Source organism: Aotus nancymaae, unplaced genomic scaffold (genome assembly GCF_030222135.1).
Source record: "Aotus nancymaae isolate 86718 unplaced genomic scaffold, 86718_ANA_hifiasm-v0.15.2.pri h1tg000041l, whole genome shotgun sequence".
NCBI lineage: Eukaryota > Metazoa > Chordata > Mammalia > Primates > Aotidae > Aotus > Aotus nancymaae.
The window spans coordinates 7326468-7339255 of NW_026988455.1; the positions used below are offsets into that span (position 1 = coordinate 7326468).

A 12788-nucleotide genomic window follows, 5' to 3' on the forward strand; every position below is an offset into this window, starting at 1 on the left:
GATAGGAGATGCTGATGTCACTGATCACTGTTCCTATAACTCCATCCTGCGGATGCCTTCTTCCTTGTTCTGTAGCCTGAGAACAGTGGCCCGGAGAGCTGCCTGTACGACCTCGCCGCTGTGGTGGTGCACCATGGTTCCGGGTGAGTACAGCCGCCAGCTTCTGTTGGATGGGAGTACCTGGTGGCCAGCACACCTGCAGTTTTGCACCACTCTTGATAGTTCTCCCTAAACTCCATAAAGAATGGATTCATATACAGTTAAGTGGGTGGAATTTCCTTCAGTTTTGGTGTGGAAGAGTACTCCTGAGATGATGATATGAAACCTTAAGGGAAGGTATATAAAAGTGAAATGAAGGTTCATTTGAACCCAGTCTATTTGTGCTCAAAATCCTGAGGCATCCTTATGCCATATAGCTTATTTCTTTGCCATATGAAATTTAAATGGGGCAAAAAAGGGAAAATTATTTGGAATACCTTACTCCATGTCATCTACTACTTTAAAGACTCATTTTAAATCTTGTTAACATTATTTTTCCCCCTGAAAGTTTGTGTTAGGGGTCTATCCTTCTGGTTTTTGGTCTGAGGGTAGCTATTTTACCTTCGAACTTAAGACTACTACATGTGGGCAAACAACTATCCATGTTGAAAATCCTTTTCCCGCAGAGCTTTGAAGTCATGGTAATGTCTACACTCACTCACATAGTGTTACAGATGACAGGTCTTATTCTCACTACTTTATAGGAACCTAGCTTTCTTGTCCGTGGAAGTTTGTAGGATCCTGTATCTTTGGACTTAAGTATCATTAAATGTATTCCTGCTTGGTAGTTGGTAGGGACACTTTTAGTTTGGTGCCTTCAGCTCATGAAAATGTTTATACTGTAGGTCTGACCCCATTCTTCTCTGTTCTGGAACCCCCTACGATATGCATAGTGAATTTCCTAGATCTCTTTTCCACGTCTTAAATATTCTTTAATCATTTCTATCATCTCTGTTTCTGTATCCAAATGAAAGATTAGCTCCTCCATATGATATTTATATTGCAGCAATCACATTTTTCTGGTAACGTTTTCATAACAGCCTATTCTTATTTTATGGTTGCACTATCATCTTTTTGAAACTGTTAGCACTAATTAAAAATTTTAAAGCTGTTAGGTTTCCTGCATTCAGTTCCTCAGGGTTGATTGCTTTACTTGTTCTTCCTGTTATTTCTTCCCCCTAAAAATGATTTTGTAGGAGTGCAAAGGCTTAAAAGTAAGTATTTTTAAAATTTGGTGTTTGTTGGTAGTTTATTCTGAATCATAGTAAATGATGAGATGGATCTTTATTGTTTAAACAGGGTTCTCCTGGCAGTTAGGAAGGTCTGTTCTACCTGCAGGCCTGAGTCTAAGGTTCCATGTATGAGTGGGTAGTTCATGCTGACAGGGAAGAGCCCCCAATGACCACGGTATCAGAGAAGTGTGCCCTTCTTTGTTTAGTTTTTTCCCAAAATTCTGATGGGAAAATCTGGAACTCAGTTTTCCATGTTTCCATAGGCCTTGACCTATGCTTGTTAGGTTGAGAGTTCCTCATCTCCGTTTCCTCCATTGGTCCAGGACCATCTGCTTTGTGTTCTAGCAAACGTTCTGGTCAATTTCGAGGAAGGTAAAAACATGAGTTTAAACTAAAAGTCTGGGATGTATTCTTTACCTATTGAAATTTAAATCTAACATGATACAGTTGTACAGATCCTTTTGTGATTTCTGAGGTTTTTCTTTCTTTGGTCTTTTGCCTTTTCTTTACAGGGTTGGTTCTGGACATTACACAGCATACGCAACTCACGAAGGCCGCTGGTTCCACTTCAATGACAGTACTGTAACACTGACTGATGAGGAGACTGTGGTGAAGGCAAAGGCCTACATCCTTTTCTACGTGGAACGCCAGGCCAAAGCTGGATCGGATAAACTTTTTAATACCTCCTCCTAATCATCATTCATCAACCATACCGGAGAAACATTTCCAGTTTTCCACAAATACTTGATCCAAGATTTAATTTCATTATGCACTTTTCAATTTCCTATTTTGGGTTTAGTTTTGTCAATGGTAGTGACTTACTGAACATGGGCACCAACTAATTTTGTTGTTGTTCTACCAGAAAACCTCAGCAGACGTTTTGATTTGCTGCTTTAGTTGTAATAATTCAATTTTTATATGTAGTTTTAAGAACTTAGTCTTATTTGACTTTTTTATGTTAATGTTTTCAGTTCTCACTTTGAGGCACATTTACATCAATGCTTTTGTTACTCACACTTGCTGAAAGCGAGATTTTCACAGTTGTAATGGAGATCAGGTTGACTCTAAATCAAGGATCATATGTGCACTTAACTTGTTGCCCACAAAATTTCACAGTGACTGCTGAGCAATCATTCTTTCTGCCTGTAAAAGATAACAGGGCATCATGAAGTAGACCAGGTAATTACTGCTTGTCTCAAGGCTGCTGTTTATCAGCACTAACTAAATAAATTTGTTGGTTCAGTTGTACCTGTCCTGCAAATACAAGAATTATTACTCTTTGTTGGCTTTTTTGGTTTTGGGGCATACTTGTGTGTGGGGAGGTAAGATGGGAGTAAAGACCAAATATATTTAATGTTTAAAAAACATCACTGACATGGTATACATGCTTACCTAGTGAGGTAAAGCCATGGCATCTGCCTCCTTTTTCAATCAATCAGTGTCTCATTCCCCTTGGTTGTAGCACTGGAAGTCACTGCATGTCCACTTTAGACTTACTGCTTGTTTGGTATCTTAGTCTGAGGTGTGACCCTCTGGTATGTACTTGAATCGTCACCTACATTTCAGTTTATCGCTAGGGGAGTCTGCTTCCACAGGAGGAAATTTAGTCTTTGAGGGGTGTTAAAACCCAGAGCAGCATTGGCCTATCCTGATAGCAGAACAAGTTGAAAATAATCTCATTTTGAGTAAGTAGTTTTCGTTGTTTAGTTTTTCTTCTTATTGAGACAGTCTCCTTCTGTTGCCCAGGCTGGAGTGTAGTGGCACCATCTCGACTCACTGCAACTTCTGCCTCCCAGGTTCAAGCAATTCTGCCTCAGCTCCCGAGTAGCTGGGATTACAGGTACCCACCATCACGCCCAGCTAATATTTTTTATTTTTAGTAGAGACAGGGTTTCACCATGTTGGCCAGGCTGGTCTTCAACTCCTGACCTCAGGTGCTCCACCCGCCTCAGCCTCCCAAAGTGCTGAGATTACAGGCTAAGGCACCATGCACATACTGTTCTATTAAAAAAGAAAAATGGTCAAGATGTTTTTAAGCTTATGAATGTAAAAACAGACTGGTGGGCTGGATGTGGTGGCTCACGCCTGCAATCCCAGCACTTTGGGAGGCCAAGGTGGGTGGATCATGAGGTCAGGAGTTCGAGACCAGCCTGGCCAACATGGTGAAACCCCATCTCTACTAAAATTACAAAAATTAGCCAGGCATGGTGGCATGCACCTGTAGTCCCAGCTACTCAAGTGGCTGAGGCAGGATAATCGTCTGAACCCGGGAGGCGGAGGTTGCAGTGAGCCGAGATGGTGCCATTGCACTCCAGCCTGGGCAACAGAGCGAGACTCTGTCTCAAAAACAAAAAACCAGTCTGGTGGCTGTCCCTCAGGTTGGATATCTGAAGTTGTAGGAGCAGGTGTAGCTCCATTTCCATTTTAATATTAACTGGATAAATCTCGTATCTTCCCAGAGCATATCGGCTAAACACTTTAACATGACAAGGAGCAAATTGCAATTATGTATAAACATATATCCTCCAATACTATGCCTCCTAGACACATGTGGTTATTAAAATTTAAATCAGAAATTCAGTTCCTTCAGTTACACTCACCACCTTTCAAGTACTCAACACCCACATATGGCGTAAGACAGTGCTGGCCTAAATTTTAACTTCAAAGAATAAAGCTTTGCCATCATGTTTACATCTTACAATTTAGAGTCCTAAAAGGTCATAGGGAAATGTGTGCTTAAATTAATTCACAATGCTAAATTATAAACTGTATGAAACTGCTATTTGACAAGTTTCTGAGCTACAAAAATGACAGTTCCACCTGATCTGACCTGTCAGTACGTCACCACATCTAACTGAACCTGAAATGTGAGTCGCCTTTGATCTTGGGAAGTATTTCCTATGAATCCAGGCTCTTTGGCTTAGAAGGCAGAGAGTTGTAACTTCTAACACTGATACTTCGCTCTTCAGTCTCTCTGAATGGGCAGCTGTTATAACTTAAAAACAGTACAGGCCTGGGCAGAGTTGATGGTGAAAAGAAGCTGTATTTTTATACCAAATGGAACTTTAGCAACAGATTGGACTACTTTGTCGGGCAAAGTGGTCTTCAGACAGGTGATGTGTTGGCTTAAGAGATGAACATGTCTTCTCTCTGAATTTGTTTTTATTGGTTGGTTTTACTTGAACAGAAGCGTCTGGATATCATGAAGATTGTTTAAAAAAGTGATTGGATCCATTTGAATTGTGCACTTAAACACCAGTGATGTAAATGTGCCTAATTGTATTTTAATTTTTAACTGTGTAGCCTTACCACACCTATTTTGAAAGCTGATCTTTTGTGCTCTCCAGGGCTTTTCCCTTGTGCCATGTTGTCTCCAGTATGTATGTGGCTGCTCGCTCAGAACTTCTGCTGAGGCAGGGCCTCTCACTGAGTCACATGGCTCCTTGGAATAAGAAAACTTTCTCAGAAGTCCTCCCACACAGGTGGGTGATAGAAACAGTTTGTGGCAACACAAATCTCTCTCCATGGTGGAGAAACCTTTGCTTATCCACTGTATTCTACTCAGTGTATAGTGATGACAAATGTACTAGAATTAAACCAGTCAAGTGTACTGGCCCCGGGTGAGTGTTACATGTGTATCTTGCCTGTGGAACCTACTTAGCAGCTTGGTTTCTGGGGTTGGGGACATATTTATTTCTTAAAGCCAAACCTCTCCTTTATTGGTTTAGTGTACATAAGTCTATTTAGATACACTTATCCCACTTTAACCTCCACCAGCCCCTAAACTCTCTCCTGTAACCTCTGCTGCTGAAGTGGCCTCTTCACTTGGGCCCTGGAAAGCCCATGGAAAAAAGTGTGTTCCTGCAGCCAAGGCCTGGGTCCCAGGTGACTAAGAGTAGCCATAGGAAGGTGAGTAAGGAGAAGTGGGCATGTGGTGTCTATAGTCCAAGGTCTCTGCATCTCGTTAGTGGGTGCAGGGCCTTCCCCCTCAGGTGTGAGCATGATGGACTCTAGACTGCCTTCCATGAGCGTTGGTCATGCTGTGATGTCATCATTTGCCATTAAAACCCAGTTTGTATAATGCTAAGAGGATTGTTTAATTGTGCAAGTGACTGATTCATTTAAGTTGTAATCACATCCCTTTTCTGCTTCACCAACCTCAACTGTTTTAAAAAGTATCATTAAAAGTCTGTTCTCTTTACTTTTGACTTATTTCTGAACACCTTTTTTCAGTGGAGCCACATAAATCATAATGTACTTACTCAAGCTGTGGGCCTTCTCAGTCAACAGAATCCCCACGATTTGGAGCTGCTGTACCTGGGCCAGGATGAAGTAACCTGTACTGGCAAAGTGATGGCCAGGAGATTAGTGCCTGCAGTCAGGTGCCTGAGGTCCCACTCACCCTTACCCAGTGAAATCCTTCTTAGTCTCTTGTGACTACTGATCTTACAAAAATGAGGCCCCTTCCCTCCCTTTTAGAGCTAGATTCTACCCTGAGGCACCAGTATTGGGGCTCTGAGCAAAGGATACTGGTCATCTTCTAGGGTAAAAACAGGCAAATAAGTGCTGTTAAATAAACCACCTGCTTACAGTAAGTTCCTATAGACTACCTCTCTGCTGCCATGCCTCCTGCAAACAGAACCATGTTCTTCATTTGCCTGGTCTTGTCAGTCTTCTAAAGTTGAAGACACAGATGCCTGCAGCTCAGATTGTTCTGCATCCTTGTTCCATGGGGCACATTCTCTTTTGGCAGCTGTGCTGCTCAGACGCTGCATGGTTGCTGTCGCTGCTGCCAAACAGCGTAGCTCCAGAGAAGGCTGAAGGGGCAGACCCTCTGCAGCAGGCAGGAGCACATCCCCAACCCCCACCCCACCTGCCAGCCCCCGCCAGCTCCCGCCCCGGGCCCGGGCCCCAGTAGTCCAGGATGCTTCCTGCAGCCTACCTGGAGGAAGAACAGAGGGGCAAGGCTTTAAACGTTCTCCCTGCCAATCTTTTGCCATTCCAGCAGGGCTGCAGTAGTGCAGCTTGGAAACCACGCTGAAGCACAGTGACTCTTAGTGGAAGGCACAATTACCACTCTCACCTTGCAAGAAGTTGAAAGAACCCCTATTCCTAAGGGTCAACCCTCCGAAAAGCATTGGTTTGAGGAGGTTAGTGGAGGGAAAGTGGAGATAACATGGCTTTCTAATCACACCACCTGTGTGGTATTGCAGCATACATTTTAAGTGAAGAAGTACACCTAGACAGAGTGTCAGCTATCATTTAGAACTAAATTGATGAGCTTGAAATAGCAGCAGTGGCTGGCTCCCCTTCCTTGAGAAATACTTCCTTTTGACTGCTCCTTGTTTAAGAGAATCCCCCCATTGCACTTCATCTTGGCATGGTGCAGTAATGGAGACACAGGGGGAGCAGCTGAGGCTGGCTTCTCAGGAAAGGCACTGACTACAATGGCTAGTTTCTTCTTTGCTTGATTGCCTGCTGCCTTTAAAGGCAAAGCTGCACCAGCCCTGACCAAACCTTAGTTCCAGAAGTGGGTTCAGCATAGGTTGCTTCATTTCTGTCCATGGAAAAACCAAAAGGATTCCCATTCCCTCTTATTCCAAATGGGAGAACAAACAAAAGTAACCACTGAGGTGGTGGTCTCTGGGCTGGCAGAGGAAAAGCGTTCTCTCCTCAGTACTCCCTATTGCCTAGGGAGAATGTGGCCTACACAGCTGCACTGTATCAGCATCCCCCAAACAAACCAAAAAACGACGCCAGGGATTCAAGGCAGGGAAGTTAAGGTTGGGGCTAGGTTTGGGAGTGAAGCAGCATCAGGAAAAGGGTCTGCCATGTTGTGAGGCTTTGAGTACTCAGGAAGAGAGAATATCACCGACACTACCTCTAGGAAACTTGTCTAGGGTGGAGTCAGAGAGGGCAGGGGTGGTCCGCTGGTTTCTCCAAGAGGAGATGGAGGGCACTCAGAGCAGATGGTTTGTGGTCAGCTTAAAGGCAAAGACGGTCTAAAATATTGAACTTAAAATTGTTTCAAGCAGTTTCACATTAAGAGCTACCTCATCCATCTTGACATTTTGGGAAACACAGGTTATATAAAGTAGAAGGCCATATCGGTGGGAAAATGTAAAGCCAAGTACGCTTCAATTTAAAGCACAGACATTCTCAGTACTGCTTGACCAAAACTACAAAAAAACCAAACCAAACAAAAAACCCACCAAACCAATAAAACACAACTCTGGAAAGAAGCGACTTCAGTAAAATCTTTTATAAACAACTCGGTAAAAAATCTAGCCATTGATCAAGTCCAGGAAAATCCCCCTGCCTAGAGGAGGGCAGCAGGACTTGAAGGTCGACCAGCCTAGCCTGGAGACCATTATTCTATGGCACAAAAATAACAGGAATGAGGCATCAGCCAAGGACTCTGCTTACAGCACAGAACTCACAACTGTCACCCTTCACTCTTCACACACAACAGGCTTCTTCCTACTAAGGATGAAGCAAAAGATTCACAATGATGTACTAGAAAATCAAAACAGTTAACATTTACAATTAGACTCCTTCCCCGTTAGTAGGGACTGCAAACCCAGACAGAGCTGGCCTGGACACCGCCTCCCAATGAAAACGCCTTGGGAAAAGCCAAAAGTGCTCGCTGCTAAGCACCATTGTCAGCTAAAGGGGAAAAAAATCCCTTTTAAGGAAAGTAACTTCAATAGGCTGCTTTTCTGCCAGGATTTTCAATCCCTCTGAACATAAGCCGAGTCACAGACTGCCGCACGTATGTCTGGGTCCTGCCATTTCTTCCCTCACCCCTCCGCAGAGCTTCAGCACCAGTTGTTAGCCAAAAATAAACACCATTCCTCAACCATATATGTCCACTGGCAGCCCAGAACTGGGGAGGAGAGGAGGCAGGTCAGCCCGTCCCCTAGCTGCAGTCACACTCACATGTGGCCGCTGCTCACCATGCACATAACCCAGCTCAACCGGGAGTGCCTGCTGCACCTCTTCTCCTTCCTAGACAAGGACAGCAGGAAGAGCCTCGCCAGGACCTGCTCCCAGCTCCACGAGGTGTTTGAGGACCCCGCACTCTGGTCCCTGCTGCACTTCCGTTCCCTCACTGAACTCCAGAAGGACAACTTCCTCCTGGGCCCTGCTCTCCGCAGCCTCTCCATCTGCTGGCACTCCAGCCGTGTGCAGGTGTGCAGCATTGAGGACTGGCTCAAGAGTGCCTTCCAGAGAAGCATCTGCAGCCGGCATGAGAGCCTAGTCAATGATTTCCTCCTCCGGGTGTGCGACAGGTAGGCCACCTTGCCTCCTGGGCAGTGCTGGCCCTGCTAGCTCTGGCTTCCCTCTTGCGGGGGGCAGGCAAGAGCAAATTACGAGACCAAGATGGCTCCACCTTGGGGGTGCCTCCAACTAGGCCCAAGGCAGACATCCAGGCCCGCCCAAAACACGGGCCCCAGGAGACAGATACACCACTGCTAATCCTCTCAGCCTCACAGGTCCTGGAGCTGCTTCATGCAAACACCAAGAAGTGGGGCCTCAGCTGTCCCTGCCCTTCGGGCAGCTGTCCTCCCTGGTAGTCATTAAGTGCTGGGGGGATCCATCTGGGCCTGGATTTTCAAGGTCAGGCTCTGGGAAAAGGCTTCCAGGTACAGCCATCAGCTCACCCCTCCACTAGGCCTAGCAAACAGCCCTGTGGGAAACGCTGCAGAGGAAGGAGAGGCAGGGGAGCCAGGGTGCTCGGGTCAGCTTAGCCAAACCAGACTCCCGGAGAAGATGAATTACTGATTTACACAGTACTCCTAGGGAGGGTGGCTTAGCCTAATTTTTCAAATTGGCAAACTAATGCTCAATGAGATGGTGAGATTTGCCCACAGTCTAGGGTTGCCAGATTTTAGCAAATATATAGGCTATCCAGTTAAATATGAATTTCAGATAAACAGTGATTTTTTTTTTTTTAGTGTATGTCCCAAATACATCTTGTGTGTATCTGCTAACCCCACTGCAGACACAGATGCTGAACCACAAGGCCAGGATCCCTCCATCGTCCCAGCCTCATGGGTAGAGCCGCCCAGGCAAGAACAGAGATACTCAACCACCCTCTCATTGAGCTTCTGCCAGTCCTGTGCTCCCTCTAAGGAAAAACACCCCCTCGATCACTTAAACTGGGCCTGGCTGTCCATGGAAAACTAAGCTCAGCCAGTTTACTGCCACCCAAGTTCACAGCTGCTATTTGCTGGCAGCACGACAGGAGTGGAAGGAAACAGCGTAGTGACCCCACCTTTCTTTTGAGCTGGTAGGAAGGAAACAGAAGATGGACTTGGGGCTGGGTCCTGGCTAGACAAGGCCATTTTGACAGGCTTAACAAGGCCCAGGAATCAGACTAGAGAGTGATATTGAGGGTGGGGGCAGGTGCAGAGCAGAACGCTTCCTGAAGTTGTTCCATTCTTACTCTACGAGAACCGAGCTTCATGCCCCAAATCTGCGAGGTGTGGAGTGGACCTCTCCGAAGCCTCTGTACTGGTCAAGCAAGGGGCCCTGCTGTCACATAAAAAGCAAAGGGCTTTGCTATCAGGGCTCTCTGCTGAGTTGCCCAGTGCGTCCAACCATGTGACTCCAGCTCCAGTATCTAAACTCTTGCAACCTCATTTCTTCTGTAAAATGTGCTAAATTTTCCTTATCCCACAGGGTAAGAGGATTAAATGACACAGTGGCACCTGGCACACAGTAGGCACTGATGAACGTCTACTGAATCTGGTTCTTCTGGCACTCAGGTTGGGAGGAATGGCTGAGGATAGCTGGGCAGGGGACAGTTGGCTTTTTTTTCCCCCCTGCATCAGAATTATTCAAAAGGTTCTTAGGGAAACGATCACCCAACACCTTTGAGGCTTAAACACCTAATCCTTATAACCACCTTGAAGGTAACAATTCCTCCACTTGACAGATGAGGAAGTGGCACCCAGCAAAGTTCAGACATCTGTCCCGGGTCCGTAAATAAATCACAGGCCAGTCACTTGGGCTCCCTGGGCCAGTTTCCTCATGAACAAAGCTTCGGGTGTAGAGGTTCAATGGGGTGAGGAACGAAGGCACATGAACCTGAAAGAGGCCTTGGCTCTGTGTGAAACGTGGCTGGGTCCAGCATATTTTAGTTCCTTACTTCCCAACCCAGGCACCAAAGAGCTCGGCTGGCCCAGCGGGGGCAGTCACGGAGCTGCAGAGGCGGCTAGCAGGGAAAGGGAAACGCTTCCCCAGACCAGACTCCAGCTCCTTCTTGCTGCGGAGAGCCAAGCCCCCTGCGCCCATGAGTCGGTCCTTAACTGGAAGCGGCTGGTGCCGCGCATTATGACCGCCTGTGGAGGGCCCCGCTGCAGGCTCCTCACAACCCCAAAGGTAGACGTTATTCCCCCCACGCAGAGGAAAGCAAGGTTCTGGGAGTGACTGACATGGCGATAAGCCAAGTCGAACTTTGCTCAAGATCTTTTCTCGCTGGGAGGGGCTGATGAGGTGGCAAAAGTAGGTCCCCCAAGCTTTCTGGGCAAGAGACCTGGGTGTCCCTGACTGTACCTGCTCAGGGCCTGCTTCTAGCTGCCTCCGATTCCTGCCCTTTTCCAGGCTGGTGCCCCAGGGGAGGCAGGAACAGCTCTAGCCAACTGAACCCGGAGTCAATGCTGACGCCTGCTCCCACCACCTCGAGGGTTGGGATGGCCCTGTCACTAAGCCACCTCCAAGGAACAAATCTCTCTTCCCGCTCACATCCCGCCGGTACATTCAGGGGCCTCAGCTTGAAGTTAGACTGGAGCAGTGGCCTTGCACCGCTCCCCTGCAAGCCAGCACGTCCGGAGCTAATCAGAGAGACAAGGGCTGTGGCTCCTGAAACCGGCCATTCCCTCTGTCCACAGCCGCCCCAGGACTCTGCTGAGCCGGGGTCGGAGCTTTCCCACTAGGGGCTCCCCAGGCTACGAGCCGCGAACCCACGTAGATGAAGGTACGCTGAGATGCAGGGGCAGAAAGAGCAGGGAAAATGGGCCGGCCAGAAAGCTGACTTGGAACCCTGCGAGTCGTCGCAGACAAGTGTCTTCACTTCGCAGGGCCCAAGTCCTCGGTAAATAAATACGCCCAATCCCCTGGGGCGGGTGGGTGGCTTCAACGAGCCAGTGGGCCCCGGGTCACCTCGCTTTCCCCACAGGTGCCCCAATCTGGCGTCCGTCACTCTGTCGGGCTGCGGCCACGTCACCGACGACTGCTTGGCGCGCCTGCTCCGCTGCTGCCCACGCCTGCGCGCACTGCGCCTGGAGAACTGCGCGCGCGTCACCAACCGCACGCTAGCGGCCGTGGCGGCGGACGGGCGCGCGCTGCAGACGCTGCACGTGGACTTCTGCCGCAACGTGAGCGCGGCCGGCCTGCGCCGCCTGCGCGCCGCGTGCCCGCGCCTGGCCCTGCGCGCCGAGCACAGCGCCGCCATGCTGCCCGACCAACCCCCGCGCCCGCGCGCACCCGCCGCGGCCCTCGGCAAGCTGCTGCAGCGCTAGATACCGCCCCGCCGCGGCCCCCGGGGAGGGAGCGCAGCCCCAGACCGTCCTGGTTTCCACCCCAGCTCTTCCACCTTCCAGACCAACACTGCATCTTCTGAGCCTCAGTTTCCCCGTTTGCACAGTGGGGATAACAATGCCTACCTCACGTTACGACTTTATACCCAGGACGAACGCAAGATTAAATGGATGTTTGGAAAAGACTCTGCTGGTTCTCACTCACCACCACCGCCTTTCCCCTCTAGCTTCCGCCCCAGCTCTGTGCGGTGCGCCCCCAACGGCGGCGGGAGGCGCCTCGCCGTTCTTGGGGACTCCGCTCGCCGTTGGGTGGAAATCACCTCGGTGGGGAGGGCCTCACCACTCGGAGCTCGCCGGCTTGCGCGCGGGGTGAGAGACCAGGGCTGCCGTGTGCAGGGGCCTGGAGAGTCTCCGGGCGGAGCGACCCCTTGAGACCCAGCCGGCTCCCGGAGTGTCCTGGGGATCGTCGCCTCCAGGGGCCCCCGGTAGTGATCTCGGTGAAGCAGGAGAAGGGAAAGCCGGGTGCCCCTCCCTGCGGTTTGCCCGCGCGCGCCTGCCTGCTCGCCTTTGCTGGGGCAGATGAGTTCCCGGAGTGACCGCACTCGAGATTGTAGAAAATTCTCCCAGTTGTTGAATTCTTACATAAACTGCATAGTTACCCATATTTTCTACTGTTCTCATCTCATAAAGGGAAAAGAAATGATTTGGAAAAACAAAAAAACCTCAAACTAAATGTTTAAAAAAACAGAAGCAGCAGCCTTGGCTAAGCTTTTGATAATGGAACCATTATAAGCTGATGACAAACTAGATTTTCACCTGTTGGATTTGCTGGCCATGAGCACAAGCCTGGACTTCCCATTTCAATTTCAGGGCTGTAGTGACTGACGTCCCACATTTAGTGAAGGCTCTCACCTCCCGGCAGCCGCCTGGTCCTGAGTCCCTGCGGAGAATTCTGGGTGGGTGGAAGAGGCGG

At 48.5% G+C, this 12788-nt stretch overlaps 2 protein-coding genes and 1 long non-coding RNA gene across 11 annotated transcripts in view; 2 read left to right on the top strand and 1 right to left on the bottom strand.

Moving 5' to 3' along the window:
• Positions 1-2549, top strand: part of USP3 (ubiquitin specific peptidase 3) — an 84083-nt gene extending 81534 nt beyond the window's left edge. For all 5 annotated transcript variants that reach the window (XM_021666230.2, XM_064361391.1, XM_064361388.1 and 2 more), the window contains 2 exons: positions 76-143; positions 1784-2549. In XM_021666230.2, coding sequence (XP_021521905.2) covers positions 76-143; positions 1784-1964 — 249 coding nt within the window. In that variant the 3' untranslated portion in view covers positions 1965-2549. The remainder of the gene's footprint in view (positions 1-75; positions 144-1783) is intronic.
• LOC135268659 (uncharacterized) lies at positions 143-12788 on the bottom strand. 3 transcript variants are annotated; one of them, XR_010336962.1, is made up of 4 exons: positions 12632-12788; positions 5534-5608; positions 2287-2414; positions 143-325 (listed from the first exon to the last, which is right to left on the bottom strand). It is a non-coding gene; the product is annotated as an uncharacterized LOC135268659 (long non-coding RNA). The 3 variants fall into 3 exon arrangements; XR_010336960.1 differs by lacking the exon at positions 143-325 and having other exon boundaries at positions 950-2414; XR_010336961.1 differs by lacking the exon at positions 143-325 and having other exon boundaries at positions 950-2414; positions 5534-5613.
• Positions 8183-12000, top strand: FBXL22 (F-box and leucine rich repeat protein 22). Of its 3 annotated transcripts, none has more exons than XM_064361394.1 (2): positions 8183-8563; positions 9957-12000. In XM_064361394.1, exons 1-2 carry the CDS (start codon positions 8211-8213, stop codon positions 9997-9999), a joined length of 396 nt encoding a protein of 131 aa, XP_064217464.1. In that variant the 5' UTR covers positions 8183-8210; the 3' UTR covers positions 10000-12000. The 3 variants fall into 3 exon arrangements, with proteins under 3 accessions (XP_064217464.1, XP_064217462.1, XP_064217463.1); XM_064361392.1 differs by having other exon boundaries at positions 11455-12000; XM_064361393.1 differs by having other exon boundaries at positions 11168-11529.